Here is a 25008-nt window from a genome sequence, read left to right on the forward strand (position 1 = left end):
CCCATGTCCACATTGCAAGCACATCTCACAAGAACATGACAGGACTAACTTAGGTTTGAGAAGTGGCCAGTCTCAGTTTCTCTCTACCAGAGAGAGCAGACCCTCCCCAAGAGGACATACTCAGGCTTCAGAGACAAACCGCATCTAAACAGCAGGTTCATTTTGTCCAGTTCAGAGTATATTAGAGTGCACATTATTAGTGTATTTGCCAAGGTATAGGAGTGGGATTAAGCATCAACAAATTGGAACATGAAGTAGGTATGTAGCTCATTTGGTAGAGTACTTCCCTCATGTGCACAAAATTATGGCTTTAACCCTCAACAATGCATAAGCTAGGCACTGGGGCTCTTGCCTATAATATCAACACTTGTGAGGTGGAGATGGGAGGATCACAAGTTCAAAGTCATCCTTAGCTACACAGAAAGTTCAAGACCAGCCTGGGATACCAGGCAGGAAAAAGGAAGGGGCACAGAGAGGAGTAATTAGCACTAAAGACTTTTTGAGAAGGTCAACATGGGAACTTACTATCGTAGAAATATCCCCATATATATACATGTAAATATATAAAAAAGAGTTTAAAATGAGCTATCCTATAACATGAGAAATAGATACCACAGGCTAGCAAATAAAAAACAAAGTGACATGTTTTCTTTTAGATGAGGAGCATGGCACGTGTTTTAAGTCTTGGTGGGTTAAAAAAAACCAAACAAACATGAAGCTGGGTGGGCAGGGAGATATGGGATGGATCTGGGAAGAGCTGGGTGAGAGGGAATGAATATGATAAAAATATAATGTATGAAATTGTCAAAGAATTAATTAAATGTCATTCAGGAACAAAAAAAATCAATAAGCCATGCTTTGACATATTCTTTTGTGAGTATCTGTGCATGTTTGTCTTCTTTGAAACAATGTCTCACTATGTAATCTACGATGGCCACAAACTCCTGATCCTTCTCCCTCTGTTGCCCAGGGGAGTGCCACCACACTTGGTTAATACTGGGTCTTTATTCAGAATGACTGCAAAAATAAGAAAATGGATGCTAAAGGCAATAAATCATCTTTAACACAATTGTATGAGAATATCCAGGTCTCTTACCTTTTTTAAAAAAAAAATTAGGTATTTTCCTCATTTACATTTCAAATGCTATTCCAAAAGTCCCCTATACCCTCCCCCCACCCTGCTCCCCTACCCACCCACTCCCACTTTTTGGCCCTGGTGTTCCCCTGTACTGAGGCATATAAAGTTTGCAAGACCAAGGGCCTCTCTTCCCAATGATGGCCAACTAGGCCATCTTCTGCTACATATGCAGCTAGAGACATGAGTTCTGGGGGTACTTGTTAGTTCATATTGTTGTTCCACCTATAGGGCTGCAGACCCCTATAGCTCCTTGGGTACTTTCTCTAGCTCCTCCATTGGGGGTCCTGTGTTCCATCCAATAGCTGACTGTGAGCATCCATTTCTGTGTTTACCAGGCACCAGCATAGCCTCACAAGAGACAGCTATATCAGGGTCCTTTCAGCAAAATCTTGCGTATGCAATGATGTCAGCAGAGACAAAGTTTGGAGCTGAGGCGAAAGGATGGACCATCTAGAGACTGCCACATCTGGGGATCCATCCCATAATCAGCCTCCAATCCCTAACACCATTGCATACGCCAGCAAGATTTTGCAGGTTTCTTACCTTAAGGCTCATATTCATTAAATGGATTTCCCTTGGGTTGTTAAATCTATCTGTTCAGGTGTCTCTCTCTCTCCTGTTACAGCTGTCCTGAATCAATCACACAACTCAGACCGTCTGCAGAACTGGGCTTCTTCCCTCTTGTGACCCACTTTGCAGATGTTGGAATTCTACTTTTAAAGGCAAGTAGGAGAATCTGAACCTGGCTGGTAGAGCCAATGAGTCAAAAAGTGAAGCTAGGGAAGGGAAAGTTAGGCTCATAATGCCAGGGATATACTCAGCAGGAAAACTATTCCAGGAGTGACCAGATGTGATATTTTAGCTGGGAAAGTAGCTGGAAAGGTAACAATAGCTGGCTAATAAGACCACACGTGGGAGACTAGAGAATTCTCTCAGTGGTTTAGAATTCATACTCTTCTCACAAAGGACCCAAGTTCAGTTCCCAGTTCTCTTATTGGGCTAATCATGGTCACCTGCAACTCAGCTCTAAGGGAAACAGTGCCTGTTCTTCCCAAAAACTGGGTAAACGTTTCCCCGTCACTTTTAATGAGTGTTCACTTAAGATAGTGGAAGCCAGAGTCACTAGCCTTCATCCAACCTCCTCGTGGACATCATGGCACCATGGGCCCTCTCCTTCAGAAAAATTCTGCATTGATGATTCAGGAGGGTGACTGTCATGGTAATACAGCAAGCTTCCTTTCCACTGACTTGTCTATCTATCAGGTTGTGTTCAGATCTGCCCACATAAAAATTGTTACATTCTTTCCTCCCTCCCTCCTTTCCTTCTTCCTTCCCTTCCCTTTCCTTCCTTCCTTCCTTCCTTCCTTCCTTCCTTCCTTCCTTCCTTCCTTCCTTCCTTCCTTCCTGTGTGTGTAATCATGTGAACCACAACATATGTGTAGAGGTCAGAGGAAAATTTAGGAGAATGTCAATTTTCCTCTTCAGTGTGGGTCCCAAGACTCAGATCTTCAGGCTTAGTTGGTTGACAAACACCTTCACCAGTTGAGCCATCTCACTAGCCCCAGGTCTGTCCATTTTGGAAAGACACCTTGAGTGCCTGCAACATCCCCATCCATTGGGTAAACTGTCCGACTTGGCCTTTTCTCATTCTGTTAAGTCCAATGCTGCAAAAGCCCCACAGTTTGGCTTTACTTCTCCAAACTGAATTGAACATCTCTACCATGAGGAATGGTCTGCGTGCCACCTCTCCTAGCAGGAGCCTGAAAAACAGTCAGGTTCCACATTTTATTTAACTCTGCCATAGATTATATGTACTCTGGCAATGATTTCAATGAATGTGGCTTGGAAAACGTTTCTAAAAAAGTAGATATTTCCATCACTATGTAATATATGGAGTCATGACATGCCAGCAGTTTTCAGCAGTTGGGCTTTGACAAAGCCTCAGAGACTGAATTTTGTTTTGCTTCTTTTTTGGTTTTGCAGCAGTGCTGTTAGTTCATATTCATCTTCCATAGTGCAATTAAATAAGAACTACCAGAACTGTTCTTTAAAACATAGAATTTTATTCTTTAAAAAAAAAAAACATCCAGGTATGGTGGCATGCACCTTCATTCACTCTCAGCACTCAGGAGGCAGAGGCAGGTGGACCTTCACTCTCAGCACTCAGGAGGCAGAGGCAGGTGGACCCTTGTGACACAGCGAGTTCCAGGATGGCTACATAATTAGAGACCTGGAATGTTCCTCAATTTTGAGTTTGTCTGATGTTATCTGATACTTACACTAGTATTATGGGCTTTGAGGAAGAACATGCAACGAAGTGCCTTTGTCACCATATCCTACCAGGTAGTATCTAACATTCACAGGGTTTCTTGGGGACAACATTCTGCTTTGTTGCCTAGACTGGTCTTAAACACGTGAGCCTGAGCAATCCTCCCACCTCTGCTTCACAAGTAACTGGGGCCTCCGATGTGCACAGCTGCATCTGGCTCCATGACATTATTGGTGATGGTAATCTTGACTGCTTGGTTCCTCTTGGTTCAGGTGTTGACTGCCGGGTTCTCCTCCACTATAGTCTCAATTTCCCTTTCCATATCCTGTTCTTTGGAAGCAAGACACAAACTCAGCACTCATTCTAGGAGAGGATTAAATTTCATCTCCTGGAGTGCGACTTAATAACATTTATTACTTAGTATTCTTTATAGGAAAGACCTATCTCTTATTCCCCACTAATTTATGTTTGTAATCACTTATTTATGTAGGTATGGAATACTGTATACTTATTTTATATTTTTGTTATTCCATAGTTAAAATTATTTCAGCTTTAGCTCCCTTGACATTCTCTCATGTTTTTATTTTAGGAATTCTCATTTTTGGTTCCTCAGTTGTCGGCACTGTTCAATGTTCTAGGCTCCTCATGGTTTATTGAAATTGCTATCATCTGCCTACTAACCTAACTATATACTAGGTATGTATGTATACTACATGTCAAATTACTCACTCATACCTAAGCCTTCGATTTAAATGTGACACTATGGGCTTTAATTAAATAATTCCTTTCAAGATTATATTGCTTTAGTGTATAAATTAATGGATTTCATGCATATCATTTTACTACACACATATTCAATCCATTATTCTCACACATCCCTTTTTCTACCTACTGTTCATCTTCTTTCCTGCAAATATTTCACCTGCTTTCAGATCATGTGTAAATATATTTATATGCAGACTCTGCATGAGAATAAACATATATTTGTTTTCCCCATTATCCTTTCTTTTGCTTTCTCCCCATTCCTTTCAGATTCTATTCTCTCCCCTGCCACAGTAACCTTTCGATTTCCGTGTCCTACATATATCATTAAAATCAAATGTAAATTACATATGAGTCAAAACATATTTGTCTGAGTCTGGCTCGTTTTGCTTAACATGATTTATACAGCTCCATCCATTTTTTAGCATTTTGGCTGGTTCCATCTTTGACTACCAGGAAAAGAACTGCAATAAACACAGGTACACAAGTATTTCTGGTTTTTACTGATTTTGATTCCTTTGGGTACATACACAGGAGTGGTATAGCTGGATCATACAATAGTTTTTATTTATTTATTTATTTTTTGAGACAGTGTCTCACCTGGAACTTGCTATGTAGAGGAGGTTGGCCTTGAAGTCCCAGAAGTATTCATGCTTCTGCCCCACAAGCTCTGGGATTACAGGTGCGTACCACCACATCTAGCTTTTTTTTTAAGATTCTGGAGGAACTTCCATGCTGATTGCCATAGATGCTGCACTCATTTAAATTCCAACCATCATTGTATACGGCGTTTGTTTTCTTTTCTTCTTTTTCTTTTGAAATATTTGTTTACCTTGTTTGCCTTTATTTCAATTTTTGAGTCATTGTCTCATGTAGCACAAGCTGGTCTTAACTTACTATGAAGCTAAGGATGGCTTTGAACTCTTGAACCTTCACTTCCACTTACCATCACACCCGGATTTACTTGTTTCCTTTTTTCTTTCATCTATCTATCTATCTATCTATCTATCTATCTATCTATCTATCTATCTATCTATCTATCTTCTTTTCATCTTGAGAAATTGCTTTTCTTGATGCTAGAAGTTCTGACTACAGTGAAATGTAGTCTCAATTGGCATTTATTTCCCTGACAGCTAAGGATGTTGTACTTTTGTTTTTCTGGTTTATACTTACTGGCTGTGGGTCAAAAATGGGTTCCTGCGTCCACTAAGGGCTAGGGCTGCTGGGTGAGGCAGGATGTGGGAAGTTTTGACCTGAGCACTCCCATAGAACTGCTGGGCAGGCGTTGGGCTGTGGGAAGCCACAGGACACTGCGCCAGGAGTAAGGAAGGCACAATCTGGGGTCTCCACGGACCTGCTCGAGTTGGACTCCGACTCTTGGGCACCACAGGCGCCACTAGGTATGGTGGGATAGCCATTTCTGGGTTCCAGGGGCCGCATGGAGGCCAAGTACGTCAGTTTCTCGCTCTTGGGTACCACAGACACCACTGCATGTCTTAGAAGAGCGAGAACAGAGTGGGGTCCCTTTGGGCAGACTCTGGCCTGGGGGCCGAAGGGCAAAGTGCAGAGAGGAGAGCGCTCTGGCTGTGTCCTGTGGGAAGAAGAGTGTCTGGCTTGCTCAGTCGGTGGCTTGGGTTGGTGGAAGCTGTGTAGGGAGGCCTCCTGGCAGGAGGTTAGTTGTTAGGTTCTTTAGAGGGAAACCTGCTCCATTGCTCCAGCATGGTGAATCCCAATGAGATGAGGAAATCCATGGTTTTAAAGCATTTACTGTAGAAAGGTAGAGAGAGGGAGAGAGTAGGGAAGTAGAGGCTGGCTATGGCCACATGGAGAGAGGGGGGAAGGGGAGGCGGAGAGAGGGGGAGTAAGGGAGCAAGAGTAAGAGCAAGAGAATAAGAGCTGAGAGAGCAAGAGAGCAAGGAGGGGAAAAGCAGCTCCTTTTATAGTGGGCTAGGGCTATTAGCTGGCTGCTGCCAGGTGACTGTGGGGCTGGAGTCCAGACAGAATACCAGGAGCTGGGGGCATTGCCTATGTGACTGATGGTCACATAGCTCTCTTGGGGGAGGCCGTGGGAGGCTGTAGCTGTGACAGAAGCCAGGGGCCAGGAAGTGAGGTAGAATACCTGCTGTCCCTTAGGGTCACTGGGGTTCAAGGCCTGTGCTTGACAGGGGACCTGTGCTTGACTGGGGACCAGGCTATCTGTGCACAGCTCACTGCCCCACAACTGCCATTATTCTTTTTTTGAAAACTATCCAATTCATTTCCTATATATTTCATATATCAATTCATATATTGATCAGATTATTTTGGTGTTTATTTTTGAGTTTCCAATAAAAGAAAATAGTTCCATTGTGTCTTAGTCAGGATTTCTATTCCTGCACAAACATCATGACCAAGAAGCAGTTGGGGAGGAAAGGGTTTATTCAACTTACATTTCCACATTGCTATTCATCACTGAAAGAAGTCAGGACTGGAACTCAAGGAGGTCAGGGAACAGGAGCTGATGCAGAGGCCATGGAGGGATGTTCTTTACTGGCTTACTTCCCCTGGCTTGCTCAGCCTGCTCTCTTATAGAACCCAAGACTACCAGCCCAGAGATGGTCCCACCCACAAGGGGCCTTTCCCCCTTGATCAGTAATTGAGAAAATGCCTTACAGTTGGATCTCATGGAGGCATTTCCTCAATTGAAGCTCCTTTCTCTGTGATAACTCCAGCTGTGTCAAGTTGACACAAAACTAGCTAGTACACACTGTGAGATGCATAGTAAGCAAAGAATTTGCTTCTATCCTATGAGCTGTCTTCTCTCTGATTTTTTTTTCCCCCTATGGAGATTTTTAGTTTCATGCATTTCCATTTGTGAGTGTGTGTACTCCTGGGTACATGCATGTGTGCATGTGCTCTCTCTCTCTCTCTCTCTCTCTCTCTCTCTCTCTCTCTGTCACACACACACACACACACACACACACACACACACACACACACACACACACACACACATTTGAGGAGGTCCAAGGAAGCCTTCAAGTGTCCTGCTTTATCCCTCTCCATTTTATTCTCCTGAGACACTACATGTGAATTCACTCTTTCAACTAAGCTGGCTAGCTGATGATCACCTGTCTCTTCTCCAAGGCTTTGTTTACAGGAAATCTGAGCTTTCCTTCCCTAGGGAGACAGCCCCTACATTCTCCTCAAGGTCCCAACAAAAATGTTCCGTGGTGATCAGTGAGGTGGCATCTATTGAGTCCACCTGTATTTCTGTTCTTCTTTGGTTTATTTCCTATTCTGAGTGGTACTGTGGTTTGAGCCACTAAGAATAAGCTCCTGGAGCTGAAGGGGTTTGCAGCCCCATAGGAGGAACAACAATATGAACTAACCAGTACCCCCAGAGTTCCCTGGGACTAAACCACCAATCAAAGAAAACACATGGTGGGACTCGTGTCTCTAGCTGCATATGTAACAGAGGATGGACTAGTCGGCCATCAATGGGAGGAGAGGCCCTTGGTCTTGCAAAGACTATATGCCCCAATACAGGGGAATACCAGGGCCAGGAAGCAGGAGTGGGTGGGTTGGGGAGTGGGGTGTGTGTGTGTGTGTGTGTGTGTGTGTGTGTGTGATGGTGGTAGGGAATAGGAGATTTTCAGAGGGGAAACTAGGAAAGGGGATAGCATTTGAAATGTAAATGAAGAAAATATCTAATAAAATATATTAAAAAATAAGAATAATCTCCTGGGGCTGGAGATATGACTTAGCTATTAAAAGCCTTGGCTGTTCTTCCAGAGGATGTAAGTTTGAGTCCTCATATCCACAAGGTGGCTCACAACTGTCTGATCACTCCACTTCCAGGAGATCTGATGTCTTCTTCTGGCCTTTGCTGGTACTGGGTGTGCACATAGTACCCAGACATACAAGCGGGCAAAACATCCATACACATAAAATAAAAATAAAAAATGAATAAAAACCGTAAAAACCATTCCCTACGAGGACCCATAGATAAAACAGATATCCAAAGATGTCCCAGTCATCAAATACAAATAAATGGGACAAAGAATGCAAAAATAAGAGTGCACTGTAAAATGAAATACTATGTAAAATAAACGTTGCAGCTGTAAATGAATGAACAAAAGAAGGAGCAAGGAAAGGAGTGAAAGGGACATGAAAAGTTAAATAAAGAAACGTAAAAAGGATGAGGAGTGGAGAACAGTGTTCTCAAGAGGGAGGGGAAAAGAGCAAGAGATTTCTAAAACTCTGACTGTCCAGTATAGAAGCGCATAGACAAGGAAGGTAAGTAAGAGAGGATAAGAGAAGAGGTGGCTGGGTATGGTGGCACACACCTTTGATCCAGGCAGCTCCTTGAGTTCCAGGACAGCCAAGGCTACAAAGAGAAACCCTGTGGTATAAAAATTCTTCTTCTGTTTCTTCTTTTCTTTTTCTTTAAAAAAAAAAAGATTTTATTTATTTATTTATTTGATATATATGACGAGTACACTCTAGCTGTCTTCAGACACACCAGAAGAGGGTGTCAGATCCCATTACAGACGGTTGTGAACTACCATGTGGTTGCTGGGAATTGAACTCAGGACCTCTGGAAGAACAGTTAGTGCTCTTAACCGCTGAGCCATCTCTCCAGCCCCTATTTTTACTTTTTCACTCTGTAGCCCAGGTTGACCTCAAATTGTAGTAACCCTCCTGCCTCAGGCTCCCAAGAACTGAATAAAAGCTTAAAAAAAAAATAGAGTTCCTCAGCTCGGTTGAGCACTATAATCCCAGCAATCAGGAGACAGAGGCAGGCCAATCGGTAAGTTCCAGAACAGCAGACGCTATACAGTAAGACCCAGTCTCAACCAACCAACCAACCAACCAACCAACCAACCAACCAACAAACAAGCAAACAAAAAGCAAAACAAAAAACCACAACAATGAAAAAACAAAACCAAACCAAACCACCACAACCATCACCACCACCAAAAACAGCTACCAAGAGAATAAAGAAAAGCCTCTGTAAGCCTTAGACACAAGAAGATGACATGCAGGAGAAATTCCTCTCTTGGCTTCTAAACTTAGGGTCTCTTAGTTAAGAGGAGGAGTGGCGAGGGGGAGTGGCCATCATCTGTGTCGGATGCCCACTGTTGTTCTCCCTTTAGGAGAATTCTTTCTCTGTGTATCAGGAACTTTTGGCCACTTAGCTTTGCAGTATGTGGGCAGGCAGGTTCTCAGTCTCCTAAGAGTCCTCAGTTTGTGCACCTAAGGTTGTAGTCAGAGGGTGTCCCCAAGAGCACTGGCAAATGGGGATGCAAATGCAGCACTAAGATCCATTCAGAAGGGCCAGTCTTGGTGCTTTTAGACCCATTTAGCATTAAACATACTCTTGGGGAATGAGGCTACAAAGTCAAGTACATGCATGTACCTCTAGCAAACTTCCACTGCATAAATGAACCATCCCATGGATCCATAAAAATGCCACATACAACTTCATGGGACACACACCTCTGCACCCTTAGCCACAGGACACTAGAACTGCTTTTCACATTGGGTAACCAAAATTTCAGTATGCATACTATTACACACACACACACACACACACACACACACTGTGCAAATTTTATTTCACCAGTTCTCATGAAGATCCCATTGCTCAAGCAAGCTGACATCCCCCTGGCTACTGACGAACTGGTCCTGGGCAGAATTCTTTCTCTCTGGAAATGTTCTCTTCCTTCTCTGCCCCAATCAAATGTTTGATTCCTTCAAAATCAGCTTAGGAATTAGGACCCACATAAAGGTACTCCTGTTTGACCTTTTGCAATGCATCTATACAGTACCTGCTTGCTTATGTACCAGGATAGAAGAGTCAACTTTGAACTAAGTTGGTAGATAGAGACATCAAAGCAAACCAGAGACTCCCTGGAATTCTCAAAGCAGCTGGTAAGGGCCTGTTTCTTACCAGAAGTACTTTACCTTTTAAGAATGAGTGGAGAAAAGTCACATATAAGGAAATTGATGGGAACTTTTCAGTGCTGGGGATGAAGCCCAGGAACACACATGCTAAGCAAGCACTCTACCACTGACCTGTAACCCACTGCTCCAGCCCTATTTCCTTGAAGAGCTTCTAGTCTGTAAGCACTTTTCTCAGGCTAAGTATATAGTCCAATAGTAAAACTCAGTTTGGAGAACAGGCATGCTCCCCTGTGAAGCAAAAGCATGTAAGAGGCTTGTGGCGGGGGCATAAAAGACAATGTGGGAGGGATGTACCTTCTCATGGACAATGAGATGAGGACACGGGACAGCTGTAGGTATACAGAGCATTTTTCAGACCCGCTTTGAGGCCCAGTGATGGGAAGACAGCCCCTTATGCAACCGTAAGACAACTATCAACGCCTACATTTGTGTAGAGAGGGCCCACATATTCAGGAAGTTATTGGAGGTTGTGGAATCAAACTCAGGACAGACTTAATCCTGTCCATCCTGTTCCCACCAACCAAGGAGGGATGAGTGTAGAAAAAAGATGCAACTCTCCATTCTTTATGTCTCAACAGTGATGGCCTTGAAGGCCTGACTGACCAGACTCCACTAGTGGGAAGGTCCACTGTTGCAGAGGAGTGGGCTAACCCTTTGTGCTGGGCCCATTCATATTTCTGAATGGCTTCTTTGACTGACAGTGACCACACAGCTGTTAACTGGAAACAAGCAGAAACAACTAGTTCTTACTTCTTTTTTTTTCCTTGAAAGGTTTCCCCCACTAAGTAGATATTAGGATAATAGGAACAAAAGAAGAGAGATGGCTAGACCGTCTTTGCCTTAGGTCACTTCCAGATGGTGCAGCTGTGAATCGTTCATTGTTCTCTGCTACCTGAATGTGGACAATGTGACTAGCTGTCTCCTACTGTCATTCATACCTTCCTGGACATGGCCTGAAACTAAGGTTGAGAACTGCCCTTCATTGAGTGGAGGACTTTGCACTAGCGTCTGTGACTAAATTTTATTGAGTTGATGATCTTATCTGTAAGGATAGGTGAACTTTCTAGGGGATAAAAAGAATCACAGTGACATTTTCTTTTGTCCACTGAGGAAAGGAATATTCAGGATATCTAAAAAAACTCTTGAGAACTTTAAGTATGATATTAGTGGGAGGATGGGCTGTAAAGATTGTAAGATAAGGTTGAAGAAACATCTCAAAAAGTTAACAGAAGTCAAACAAAGTGTGGAAGGGGATCTAATATTTAAACAGCAGTAGTTCCATAAAAATAAAACAAAACAAACTAAAACAACAACAACAACAAAAAAAAAAACAATCCCCACAAACCCAAGGGAGTAGGAAGGCTTTCAAAATAAGCTGGACAGATGGCTCAGTGGTTACGAGCTCTTGCAAGACCTGGGGTTCAATTCCTAGCACCCAGATAAAGCTCAAACTATCTCTGATTTCAGTTCGAGAAAATTCAAGGCCCTCACCTGACCTCTGCACATATACAGTGTATACACATGCATGCAAGCAAGACATTCATAAAATATTTCCCAGGACCAAACACTATTAAGCTTTTGGAAGTGTTCAGAGGCCCAAATAAAAAAAAAAAATTCTCATCAATGCCACCATAATTGACTGCTTGAGTTCCCAGAGCTACAGGAGAGAAAAAGAACCTCACCACACACAAATGGCCTCTAGAGCACAAACCAACACCTTGGACAGTCTGAATGAAAATGTCTGGATGTACACTGTTAAATTCTCAGCAAACAAAGACACTTGCAAGCATTTACGATCTTGGTAATTTTGTCTCACCTTACTTCTAAGAAGCCTACAAAAAGATGCCTAGGACCCATATGACACGGATAAGAGGGATCACACAGGACACAGGCAACTGCAAATCCAAGCTAAGAGACAAAAAAGGGGAACCACAGGACAGGGCTACCAGCAGGTGGGGAGCAGGCAAGCCCAGCCTGGGGCGGGGGCGAAGAATCTGGCTGAGCTGGCTTCCTTCACCTCGTGAGCCTTTTTGCCATTCTCCTTTCCTCCAACTTGTATGTAAGTAATGCCTTTTTATATATGAATTATATTTCCATTTAAAAAATGGAATGAAAAACCATAGTACTATATATATATAACATACAAGGCTGTATTTAACAGGTGTATATTAATATGCTCATTATAATTAAATATATTTAAGGAGTTATAATTTTTTTTCCCAGTACTGAGAACTAAATCCAAGGCTTTATGCATGTTGGCTGAGTACTCTACCATAGAATCATACCACAGCTTAAAAAATGTTTGCTGCAAGCTATAAATCAGTTTTGAGTGTCATTTACCAACTACAGGTACTTCTTTAAGAAAATCCTTGCAGATCTATCCTTACACAGTGGAGAATGCCGCAGACTTGGAGCATACCCACCTGTGTCAATCCCCAACTAAGTGCCCTGTCCACATTTACTAGGTATTATTCTAGCTGCGTGCTTTGGGACCTCTGGACAACTGAGAACTCCTGGCTTTGTATGAGCATGTCATTCCTGGGGAAACTATGCAATAACATAGATGACAAAACATTACTTATCATTGTTTAATTTTAAAGAATTCTAACAACCTAAAAAGCACTAGTAATACCATAGGCCTATTCAAATCCTCTTTTACTCTCTATGTAACATTCCTCTCAGAAGGTAAAATGTCAAAGCTCTTTCCTGTGGAAGGCATGGAAAGACTGGGATATCACATGCTGAACTGCCTGTGATATGCGGTGAAGAAATAATTTTACTCTTGTATGTCTCCCAGATTACTTTTGCTGAAAAACTGCTAACATCTTAGGAATGATAAACCTTCAGTTAGTATAATAATAGGACCTGGCATATCTTTGTCTACTACTTGTGGGGTGGCTAAAAGTAATATGGCTTCATTACCATTTTACCTTTATTAGTTATGCATTCTGAATCTGTCTATGAATTCATGAGACTAGTCACCCTTTTGTTTGGGGGGAATTCTCTGGTTGTCACCGTTACCTCGGCACACTAATCAAGCTCCAGGTGAGCTCTAGAGACACAGTGCTTCCTCAAAGTGTGAAAACAAACTTAAGACAGAGCTAACAGTGAAAGCCAATCTAGTATTTGTTTTTTGTTTGTTTGTTTTGTTTTTGAGACTACTATGTATCTCTGGCTGGTCCTAGAGATCCATCTGGTTCTGCCTACTGAGCTCTGGGATTAAAGGTGTGCGCCACTATGTGCAGCTTTTTTTTGTTTTTTTTTTTCGAGACAGGGTTTTTCTATATAGCCCTGGCTGTCCTGGAACTCACATTGTAGACCAGGCTGGCCTCGAACTCAGAAATCCGCCTGCCTCTGCCTCCCAAGTGCTGGGATTAAAGGCGTGTGCCACCACCTCCCGGCTCATGTACAACTTTTAAACCTAACTTTCTCTACTAGTTTGGTCACCTGGGGGAACTAGTCACCAGAGATCAGACTAGTGGGGAAACGACTTGCTCAGAGCACATAGATGTAATTTTCTTCTTGTGAATCCAAAGGAACAAAATGACTTTTGGTGCCACATGGCTAGCACTTGACTTAAGCAAACTGTCCAATCCTCTCCTCTGTGCAGGAGAGAAGGCAGTCTTTACTTTTTAGGAGCCACAAGATCACTCTAAAAGGATGAAAACAGTGTGGGAAAAAAGCACCACGGTTTGATTTTTAATAGTTTTTCACCAAACTATAACAATGTCATGTTCACGCCACAGAAAATTCAGCCCTCCAAAAGTCATGCAGAAAAATTAGATAACAGATTAAGAACACATACATTGAAAGTAGGCACAATATTTATAACAAATTTGCCTAAAATATGCAAAATTTCACTATGAAATGTCTCGATTTGTATGATTTAGTACTTATATTGTCCCGATTCAGCTGCCTGAATCTCTATTTTAGAATATCTATTTTTTTTAAAAAAATCAATTTCTACTCTAGAAACCAGTATTTGTATATCATCATATAAGCTATTTTGCCTTTCTTCAAGTTTTTTGGACTACACGATTAATACCTGGATTTCGGATATGAACACAAGCCTATGGTTATCAACAGCAGCAGGGTTGGGAGGATCTTCACAGGGGACTATGAATTCCTCGCTCACATTATTCTTAGAATAGAACCAAATATACAGGAACACCTTAGCTTCCCTTAGTTCTAACGCTGGAAACTGGCTCTGAACATGGTCCCTGCGCTCTTCTGTATTTACACAGACATGCTGACTTTGCAATCTATGCTTTGCAAGAGAGCAGGTAATTCTAGCACAGAAGAAACCATATAGTGAGGCATGGGTGATGATGTCAGCGGCACTCTTCCACTCTTGTTTATCCAGACCGTAGCTTTCAGTCCTGCATTGAGGCCTCCTTGTATATCGGTTTCCAGTGTGTCACCAACCATCACACAGTCACCTGGCTGCACTCCAAGAAGATCACAGCAGTGATAAAATATGGAAGGTGCTGGTTTCTCTTCCTTCTGTTCTCCGCCAATAACAATGGCATCAAAGTAAGACTGGCAGGCGCAGGCCTCGATCTTTTCCCTCTGAGTCTGTCTGTCACCATTTGTTAACAGGAGCAGGCGGACCTCTTTTCGAAGTTCAGTGAGCATGGCTTTGACATCGTCTGCTAGGATCATGTGCTGTAAGCGTGTAGATTTCCACAGGAAATAACATTCCTCCGCCAATTTCCTATTGTCAGCACCTCCTTTGGTTTCCTGGATTGCTTCTTCCCAGTGTGAAGTCCTCACATCTGTAATGCATGTACTATAGGGATGAAAGCACTCCTTGCTCAGTTTAACTTGAACTTTATCACAGATGATTTCAGCCTCTTCTTTGTAGTGGTATTTTGACTGTAAGAGCTTTATTACCTAGGCAGAGGAAAATAACCTGGTCAGCATACCTCGTCTTTAACAGTCATGTCTTAAGAAGGAGCGACTTCTTCCCTTTACCACACAATCTCTAGAGAGATTTGGCCAAATTAAAGACTCTATACTCCCAGAGACAATCAAAGATGCTGGCGAGGATGTGGAGAAAGAGGAGCACTCCTCCATTGTTGGTGGGATTGCAAGCTTGTACAACCACTCTGGAAATCAGTCTGGCGGTTCCTCAGAAAATTGGACATAGTACTACCGGAGGATCCCACAATACCTCTCCTGGGCACATATCCAGAAGATGTTCCAACCGGTAAGAAGGACACATGCTCCACTATGTTCATAGCAGCCTTATTTATAATAGCCAGAAGCTGGAAAGAACCCAGATGTTCCTCAACAGAGGAATGGATACAGAAAATGTGGTACATTTACACCATGGAGTACTACTCAGCTATTAAAAAGAATGAATTTATGAAATTCCTAGGCAAATGGATGGACCTGGAGGGCATCATCCTGAGTGAGGTAACACATTCACAAAGGAACTCACACAATATGTACTCACTGATAAGTGGATATTAGTCCAGAAACTTAGGATACCCAAGATATAAGACAATTTGCTAAACGCATGAAACTCAAAGAAGAACGAAGACCAAAGTATGGACACTTTGCCCCTTCTTAGAATTGGGAACAAAACACCCATGGAAGGAGTTACAGAGACAAAGTTTGGAGCTGTGACGAAAGGATGGACCATCTAGAGACTGCCATACCCGGGGATCCATCCCATAATCAGCCTCCAAACGCTGACACCATTGCATACACTAGCAAGATTCTGCTGAAAGGACCCAGATATAGCTGTCTCTTGTGAGACTAGGCCGGGGCCTAGCAAACACAGAAGTGGATGCTCACAGTCAGCTATTGGATGGATCACAGGGCTCCCAATGGAGGAGCTAGAGAAAGTACCCAAGGAGCTAAAGGGATCTGCAACCCTATAGGTGGAACAACATTCTGAACTAACCAGTACCCCGGAGCTCTTGACTCTAGCTGCATATGTATAAAAAGATGGCCTAGCCGGCCATCAATGGAAAGAGAGGCCCATTGGACTTGCAAACTTTATATGCCCCAGTACAGGGGAATGTCAGGGCCAAAAAGTGGGAGTGGGTGGGTAGGGGAGTGGGGGGGAGGGTATGGGGAACTTTTGGGATAGCATTGGAAATGTAAATGAGGAAAATACCTAATAAAAAAATTAAAAAATGCATATATCATCTGTCTTGCTCCACCCACCCAGCTCCTTATGTCTCTGTCCCCAGCATCTAGTCTAAAATGATTCTTCACATAAGGCCAAAAACAAACCTTTATTTGTTTGGTAGCCTACCAAGTTTCATACTGGTTATGAAGACATGAAAATAAGAATTTCACTTAAATCTAGTGAAACGTTTTAATACTTTCTGAAAAGCATCCTCTCTCTCTCTCTCTCTCTCTCTCTCTCTGTCTCTGTCTCTGTCTGTCTCTCTCTCTCTCTCTCTCACACACACACACACACACACACACAGAATGAATGTTATAACCTTACAATTCACCTTTCAAGAAAAGACAGTAAGTTCAGAATTGTTAAAAATTTTTCCTGGGCTGAAATTTGAATCCATATTAGCCTACTTCCACAGCAGACATGCTGGCCTGATAGTATGTACTGATTTCTGGGGTATCATTGCATAGGAAAAGGAAGCAGACAGATAATCATTATAAATTGATGCTGAGTTGGGTGCTGTTAAAAGACAAGAACTATGGAAGTAAAACTGAACTCATACTTAAGAGTAGTTGAATGAGGCTTGGCAGAGAAGTCATACCTAAAACAAGAGCTGACAAGCAGATAATGTGGATGTAGGTGGTTAACTCACTCTACACAGAAGCAACAAGCATGGAATTCTGACACCCCCCCCCCCAATAAGCCGAATTGAGCCAAAAGGGAGGCTTAGGGAGGCATGGATGTGTTGGAGGGTCCTTGAACAGATGCTGCCAAAACCTCTTCTGCATCCATTTTCCCACATATGCCCAATGTTTCATACTCTAAGTTTGTGACTTCTCGACACTTGCAAGCTTGTCCACAGCTGCATCCATGCATTCAGACTGGGGCTCAAGTATTATCGAGGGAATACCAATCAACCAACAAGAGAAAGAAATTTTGGACAAACATCAGACCTTCATTGTTCTTTAACAGCTGAAGCATGTTCTACAGTGTCATCTCAATGACTAGTGTCTCACTCCAGCAGTCAACTGATCATTGAGATATATAACAGCCATCCCTTCTCATATCTCCCTTCCTAGGACTCCCTCCCAATGAACTACCTATAATTAAAGGATGTACTTCTAAAGTCAGTCATAGCAACCAAGTCAAATATTGATCTTCAGCATGAGTGCATGGCATTGTGCTGATGGCTGGGAGAGCTGCTGCTCAGTGGCTGCTAGCATGCATAAGGCCATCAAACAACACACCTGCTGAAGCAAAGCAATCCAGTAATTAAAAAGGACACAGGGAACAGGTGGCAACTGTTCACTGCAAAACTCTACGCACTGAAAAGGAGCAAGGTATTAGTAAGACATAGACTCTCTCTTTTCTTAAGAGTATATAAATGCCTCTAACAGAGGAAAAGGAAGTACTTCGGGTTATTTCTGTAAATCAATTGTGTGAACTCTATAGCTCAGGCTGGTCTTGAACTTACAGTGATCTTCTTGCTCCAGGTTCCAAAAAGAAAAGTTTTATTAATCAAGAAAAATATATCAGTCCTAAGAATTTAAGGCAAAAATACAAAAAAAAAAAAAAAACCCACAAACTTGCCTTTCAACTCCATAGTCTTGCCACCATCTTTTAAAAACAAACAAACAAACAAACAAACAACAACAAAACCAGTATGGAATTCAATTACTCTTCAGCTATAAGCAAAGGACACTCTAAAAGTTTCAGCAGCCCCCTGTTACATGGTAAAGTGCCACAGGCCTAGTTGACACAGTACAGAAAGCCACAAGGCCCCAATGTCTTGGTATTGCAGTTGGCAACACCATAGTCTCACTCCTGAGACTCTGTAAATGTGGGGTCAAACACCTTTGAAGGCAGAGCACACCCTTCCCCTAAGTTCCAAAATCTTTCCTGATCGCATCTTTAATTAATTTTCCCATTTAGTCATACTATTACTGCTACATGGCAACTAGTCACAGATTTGTTTATTATGATCACAGCATTTTAATCACGTTAGCATTGGTCTTAGCCACTATTCTACTGCTGTGAAGAATAACTATGACCAAGGCAACTCTTACAAAAGAAAGCATTTAATTGGAGGCTTGCTTACTTTCTGAGGCTTACTCCATTATCATCATGGTGGGAATTAGACAGGCATAATGCTGGAGCCAGACCTGAGAGCCATATACTGACCTGCAGGCAGAGATGCTGGCCTGACACAAACTTTTGAATCCTCCAAGCCTACCCCATGACACTTTTCTTCCAACAAGGACATACCTACTCCCACAAGGTGACACTTCCCAATCCTTTTTGAACTGTGTCCCTCCCTGATGACTAAGCATTCAAATATGGGTACAATTTTTACTCTTACCATCATGCTGCTGGAGCCTGACAGTGGGGTGGGTTGGCTCAGTGAGTAAAGAACTTAGCTTCTAAGTGCAAAGACCAGGGTTCAATCTCTAGGACTCATGGGAAAATGCTGAGCAATCACAAACGCTCGTGATCCCAGCTCTGATGAAGTCTAGAAGGAAGGTACCCAAGACTCGCTAGCTAGTCAGTCTAATCTAACTGGTAAGCTTTGGTCCAAGAAGAGAGCCTGTTACAAGGAGAAGATGACACAGGAGAGCTTCTCTTCCAGCCTCCACATGTATATACACATGTGTATGCACACCTATGAGCCTATAAAAATAAAAAATATGCACCTAAAAATATTAACATCTTTAGAAAAAATGTTTATCAGATACTCATGTTATTAGCTCAAACAGGAGTACCGCTTAAGGTGAATCAGCACTTACTGCTTTCCTAACCCCTCATTGAGAATAAGTTTGGGCTCAATTGGAGGTGGAGGACAAAGGCCTCTAACCTGAAGGTGTGGAGGACATACTATACGTGGAGTAAGACAGGTTTGTAAAAACACTGATGTAATGAAGGCCCCAGGTACCTGCAGGCCTGAAGCCAGGGGGCCTGAAATGAGAGAGCAAGCACCAGTCTAGATTAGAATACATTCACTTCAGAACTCTACCACTCTGAATGTATACGAAAAGATGTATCTTTTCTACTTTCCACTCTCTGGACCTGGAACTAGAGTCACTGTCACAAGTAAGAGTTACGCTAACTGATTTTGCAAGACCCTTTGAGGGTTAGCTTGAGAACTATGTAACAATACTACTTTAAGAGACATTATTTTTTGAATACCTGTGATTTGGATGTTAAGGGGCTAAATTCTCTGTCTGTCTGTCTCTCTCACATGAACGTGCGCGCGTACACACACACACACAAACACACACACGATGATTGCTAAACAGCCCAGAAATTTAAATGTCTTTTGTTACTTTAAGATTTTTATGTATCTCTATGTATGCATGTCTACCACATGTGTGGGGCTGCCTATAGAGGCTAGATTCCCCGAAGCTGGAGATACAAGTGAGCCATCTAACATGGGTGTTGGGGTGTGAACTCTGGCTTTCTGGAGGAGCAGCACGTGTTAACTCCTGAGCCATTTCTATGGCCAACTCCACCTATTTTTTTTTTTTTTTTGTTTGTTTTTCCTTTTTAAATAAAATGTTCTAGAGACAGGATCTTATATAGTCTAGGCTGGTCTCAAACTCTCTTTGAAGCTGAGGGATGACTTTGAATTCCTGGTTCTTTTGCTTTTACCTCACAAATGTTGGGATTACAGGCATATACCTCCATGGCTAGTTTTTATGATTCTGGGGGCTTAGACCAGAGACTTGTGAAAATTAGGCAAGAGTCCAGCAAATGAACTACACTCTCAGCATCCCTGCTTACTCCTGGTTAAGTCGGACATCACTCACTAATGCCACATGTGATGAATCTACCTTAAAAATGAAATAAATTGGCCCTTTACTTCTTCTAACACACCTGTAAATGCATTTCTCAGTTCATAGCTATTTGTATTAGACATTTAATTAACAAATGATTTTTTAAAAAAAATCTGTTCAACTTCGCCCCTTCTTAGAATTGGGAACAATACACTCTGGGAGTTACAGAGACAAAGTTTGGAGCTGAGGCAAAAGGATGGACCATTTAGAGACTGCTGCACCCGGGGATCCATCCCATAATCAGCCTCCAAATGCAGACACCATTGCATACGCAAGATTTTGCTGAAAGGACCCAGGTATAGCTGTCTCTTGTGAGGCTATGCCGGTGCCTGGCAAACACAGAAGTGGATGCTCACAGTCTGCTATTGGATGGAACATAGGGCCCCCAATGGAGGAGCTAGAGAAAGTACCTAAGGAGCTGAAGGGGTCTGCAACCTTATAGGTGGAACAACAATATGAACTAACCAGTACCCCAGAGCTCGTATCTCTAGCTGCATATGTATCAGAAGATGGCCTAGTTGGCCATCATTGGGAAGAGAGGCCCCTTGGTCTTGCAAACTTTATATGCCTCAGTACAGGAGAACACCAGGGCCAAGAAGTGGGAGTAGGTGGGTGGGTGGGTGGAGGGTATGGGGAACTTTCGGGATAGCATTTAAAATGTAAATGAAGAAAATTTAAAAAAAATCTGTTCAATGAGGAACTATACATTCATGCCTTTTCCTCTTGACTATGAAAGTATATTGTAGTAGTCTGAATAAGAATGGCCCTAATAGGCTCATATATTGGATGTTTGGTTTTCAGTCAGTAGACAAGGAGGTGTAACATTGTTGGAAGAGATATTATCATCAGGAGTGGGCTTTTGAGTTTTCAAAAGCCAGGCCCGGTCTTGTTATCTCTGCCTCTAACTTGCAAGTCAGATGTGAGCTCTTGGCTACCCCTGCATGCTGGCTATCCTACTCCTCACCTCGGTGATCATAGCCCTACTTTCTGAAACTGTAAACAAGCCCCAAATTAAATGCTTTCTCTTACAAGCTACTTTGTCACAGCAAGAGAGCAGCAACTAAGACATATGCCTAAAAAGAATGGAAAACACTTTCCCATATGGTTCTTTAGAAAGTAAGGTTGATAGACTCCTTCACCAAGGCAAAGGCCAGACATCTTCCTAGCCCCTCAGAAATGATTCAAAATGGTATATGACAGCTGGCATATTACTTTGGGACAGGTCAAAATTTATAAGGAATGTTATATCCTTACAAGATAAAATGCTTACAGCATTTAATTTTGCTAATTTCATAGACCATTTATAAGTAAAGGAGGAGGTGAAAGAACCAAGACTGGAGATATGAATTCTTATGCACCATCCACTATTCATTCAGCATTTATTACATGTCAAACAAGGATAATTAAGATAGCATGTTCCCTTTCAGGAAACTCAGGATTCTGCTGTAGGTATGAGTTGCAAAAAATTAATGATAACATCCTCTGACAGGTGCAGTGAGGGATATCGGAAGTAAAAAATAAGGTACAAAATATAGGGGCAATGCCATGGAGAAACATTGTGGGGTGGTGGTGTGAGATAAGAGTCTTAATATGTTGTTTAGACTGGTCACAAATTCTGAAGCTCAAGGGATATTCTTGCCTTGTTTCCCAAGTCATTTTTTTTTGTTTTAAAAAGTAAAACCCAAAACTCACTGTGGCAGGGATATGAAAGATGAATTGGATGTGGTCAGCCTGGAGATAAGACTACAGCAAAAATTTACATTGGATGAGCCTTTTTGTCATTAAGGGGAGAATAAGCGAGACTGGGAGACAAGAGTGGATGGGGACGCAGTTCACTGAATGAGCGCTGGATGGTACAATCTTCCCATGTATGGCATGAAAGCTACCTGACAGTGTTATGCAGACTAATGCTCAAATTTACGAGGATCTGAGGCTAGGCATAGACAGGGGGTCTGCTGAGGCACCGAGTACTGGGAGAATTGTGATTCAAATGTGAGGTTTAATAGACCTACTTAACAAGAACCAGCCTAACACAAAACCTGAGTCTCAAAACACGGGCCTCAGCTGGATAAGAGCACCTGTTGAGTGTGCCCTGTCTGCAGTCTGAGATAATGGAGGCAGAACACACGGAAGTATGTAACGTGTGAGGGTGTCACAATGCACGGGGCAATCGACAGCGTGGAAATCTTCAGTTAAGACTGATTCCAAGTGTGGGGAGAAGTAGCTCAGGGGAGAACCTGTCTCGGATGGCGAGGAGGTAGGCTCAAACCTCAGAACCAAGAAAATAACACACACACACGCACACGCACACGCACATGCACACCCCAATTCAAAATACCTAGTGACGTTGGCACTTTGGGAGCCACCTAACCACTTGGCAAGCCTATTGTATTCTTGTGGCAGAGACAGAAGCTACGTCCCAGTGAGTGGATTTGGAAATACAGAGAAGAGAGCCCTGATGGAGACAACGGGTGGCAATTTTCCTTAAAACATAGCTGTGCAGAAAAGCACAGTCCAAGAGAGATGTAGGGTTAAAAAATTTTAAAGACCGACACGAACAAACTGTGGGTGCAATGCAGCAAGAAATGTGGAAGGTTTAAGATCCAGATAAACAAAAAACTACCTGAAGACGCATAAGACCCTTAGTATTGAAAGGGCAGGCATTTTTTTGTAAGTGGGCTTTCCACATCTGATACTCCTTCGGTTTCTCCTTGAAGCTGAAGGCAGGGGATGGAAAGTAGGGGTGGGTTAAGAGCAGGACTGGAAAAGGAAGATGTCCGACAGCATCTGTAGCTATAGCTAGGAGGGTGCAGATCAGCAATGCCTCACTAAAAGACTGCCCCCTCAGCATTTTATGTGCCGAGGGTCTCAGCACCAGAAAGCCCGGAAGGCCACAGGGAGGCCTGCAGGGAAAAAAAAAATGCTATGATGTAGGTTAAGTCCAGGCCCGCCTCTCAGAGTTATATAACTTCCTGGGCCAAAGCCTTGTCTGAGCCTCTTCCCCAAAACCCACCGCAGCCCATCTCGCGCGGGGCTGCAGCAAGAGGAGGGCGAGGGGTCTCGTCCCGCGCCGTCCGAGCCCGGGTGACCGCAGGTGGCGGCGACTCTGCAGTCGTGGCAGTTCAGAGTCCAGCACCCGGCCCCACGCGCGGGAAAGAAGCTCCACGGGCACGCAGCGGGGGGACTGAGGGTGCGGAGCGGAGTGCTGGCCCGGCAGGGGAGGGCGACGGCGCGGGGACGTTACCTCCAACATGCCTCTCCTGCTCGCCCCGGCCGTGTCGATGAGTGTGTTGTCCAGGTCAAAGAAGACCGCGCGGACCCGACTCAGCCCCATAGCCTCGGCAACCCAAGCAGCGCGCGAGCCGCTTCTGCCGCGCCGCGCATGCGCAAGGCGGTCAGGAACACCTGGGCGGAGTCTCGGAGGTCACCTGACCCTTCCAAAGCTCCGGGGTCTCCGTGGCAAGATCGCGCGAGATTCGGACACTAAATTTTATAGGGTGCGCGTGCACGAGAGGTGGATGAGTGTTATCAAGGCTTACTGCTGTGTGTGGGTGGATGGTCCTCTCCGTTAATGGCTTGGTGGGCTTGCTTAGGGCTGAGAAGGACATCCGAGCCGTACTGGAGAAACTCTCCAGACCCTTGGCTGGCCTGTCTTTCTATGGTGACCGCACAGTCTCCATCAGGAGATGGGGCAGGAGAGTGTGCCCACCAACCTCGGAACCTAGCTGCCCGGTGACTTTAGCGCTTCACTTCTTGCCCACAGCCTTGTAGGAACTAGAGCCTTCATCTGAACATCCTTTGAAAGATGCTTAGAAGAACTGAAGAGAAATGGGAGTCTCTGCAGTGTCTGCCGAATGGTTGTTCTTAAAAATGTGTATTTGTGTTTCTGTGTACGTGAGTGCCTGCAGAGGACAGACGAGGTCGTCCTGGAGCTGCAGTTGCGGCGGCTGTGAGCTGCCCACTGTGGGTGCTGGGAACTTGGGTCCTCTACAAGAGCAGTATGAGTTCTTAACCAGTGAACCATTTCTCCAGCTCCTTTCCCTCCATCTTTACTCATTTTTCTGAAACTCTGCAGCCCAAGTCTTGTGTGCCTATTAATTGCATGGTTTTCTGTAATTTCTAGCAAGGAACCGAGACTGTCTGTTAAGAACCCCACAAGATAAGTAACAAGGTTTGCCTTCTGTTGGTTGAAATCAACCTCTAATCCTTTTTTATTGATGAAATTTGGAGTCACTTTCACTAACCTGGAACTTATTGGGTCAGCCAATGCCACAGACCTGGTTCTGAGCTTTCGAATTAGGATTGGTTCTTACATTGTAAGTTATTCAGAGAAAATGAGAAAGTATTTCATAACATGTGAGAATTGATTAAATTTAATTGTCTATAGTTTCAGTTTTTGTTGTTTGTTTGTTTGTTTTGAGACAGTGTCACATTGAGTAACTGATTGGCCTGGAGCTAGCTGTGTAGACCATGCTGGCCTCAAATTCAGAGTGATTTGCCTCCCTCTGTCTCCCAAGTGCTAGTTCTCCCAAGTACCACCACATCTGGCTTGAATTAACTTCAACTAAGATCTTTGTCTATACTTGAATGATACTGGCTCCAAGTGGCTTCTGTTCATAGTGAACTGTACCCTACCTGGGTAATATATACAAATTGTGAAAAAATGGCTGGGCCTCCAGCCAGTCAGGCCCAAACCGCCAAAACTATGTAAGGTAAAGGCTGACTTCAGCCAGTCATATTGTTCTTGTCTTTTCATTGGCTACAAATTTAACTTTGAGCTGTATTGTGTTCATAAGGAACTTGTTGGCCCACCTTTGCTTGGCTGTAAAACTTCCTGTGTTTTGAGATAAACTTAACTCCTTTTGGGTGTTTAATAATTGGAATGCAGCATCCTTGAGTCTATGTAGTATACTTCTGCTTT

General features: G+C 43.2%; 1 protein-coding gene across 2 annotated transcripts; it reads right to left on the reverse strand.

Moving 5' to 3' along the window:
* Window positions 1-13779: 13779 nt before the first annotated feature.
* Window positions 13780-23474, reverse strand: Nanp (N-acetylneuraminic acid phosphatase). 2 transcript variants are annotated; one of them, XM_006500068.4, is made up of 3 exons: window positions 23332-23457; window positions 22711-22804; window positions 13789-15011 (listed from the first exon to the last, which is right to left on the reverse strand). In XM_006500068.4, the coding sequence occupies exons 2-3, from the start codon at window positions 22774-22776 to the stop codon at window positions 14355-14357; spliced, it is 723 nt and encodes a 240-aa protein (XP_006500131.1). In that variant the 5' UTR covers window positions 22777-22804; window positions 23332-23457; the 3' UTR covers window positions 13789-14354. The 2 variants fall into 2 exon arrangements, with proteins under 2 accessions (NP_080362.1, XP_006500131.1); NM_026086.2 differs by lacking the exon at window positions 22711-22804 and having other exon boundaries at window positions 13780-15011; window positions 23332-23474.
* Between the last annotated feature and the right edge of the window lie 1534 nt (window positions 23475-25008).

Source organism: Mus musculus, chromosome 2 (genome assembly GCF_000001635.26).
Source record: "Mus musculus strain C57BL/6J chromosome 2, GRCm38.p6 C57BL/6J".
NCBI lineage: Eukaryota > Metazoa > Chordata > Mammalia > Rodentia > Muridae > Mus > Mus musculus.

What these genes read in the sequence shown, in the direction of transcription:
- Nanp (NM_026086.2), bottom strand. Translation starts at nt 23,421, where the DNA reads ATGGGGCTGAGTCGGGTCCGCGCGGTCTTCTTTGACCTGGACAACACA. An exon ending in GCAGGAGAGGCATGTTGGAG is followed by an intron (nt 15,012 to 23,331) that starts GTAACGTCCCCG and finishes TCCTCTGCCTAG; the next exon opens with GTAATAAAGCTCTTACAGTC.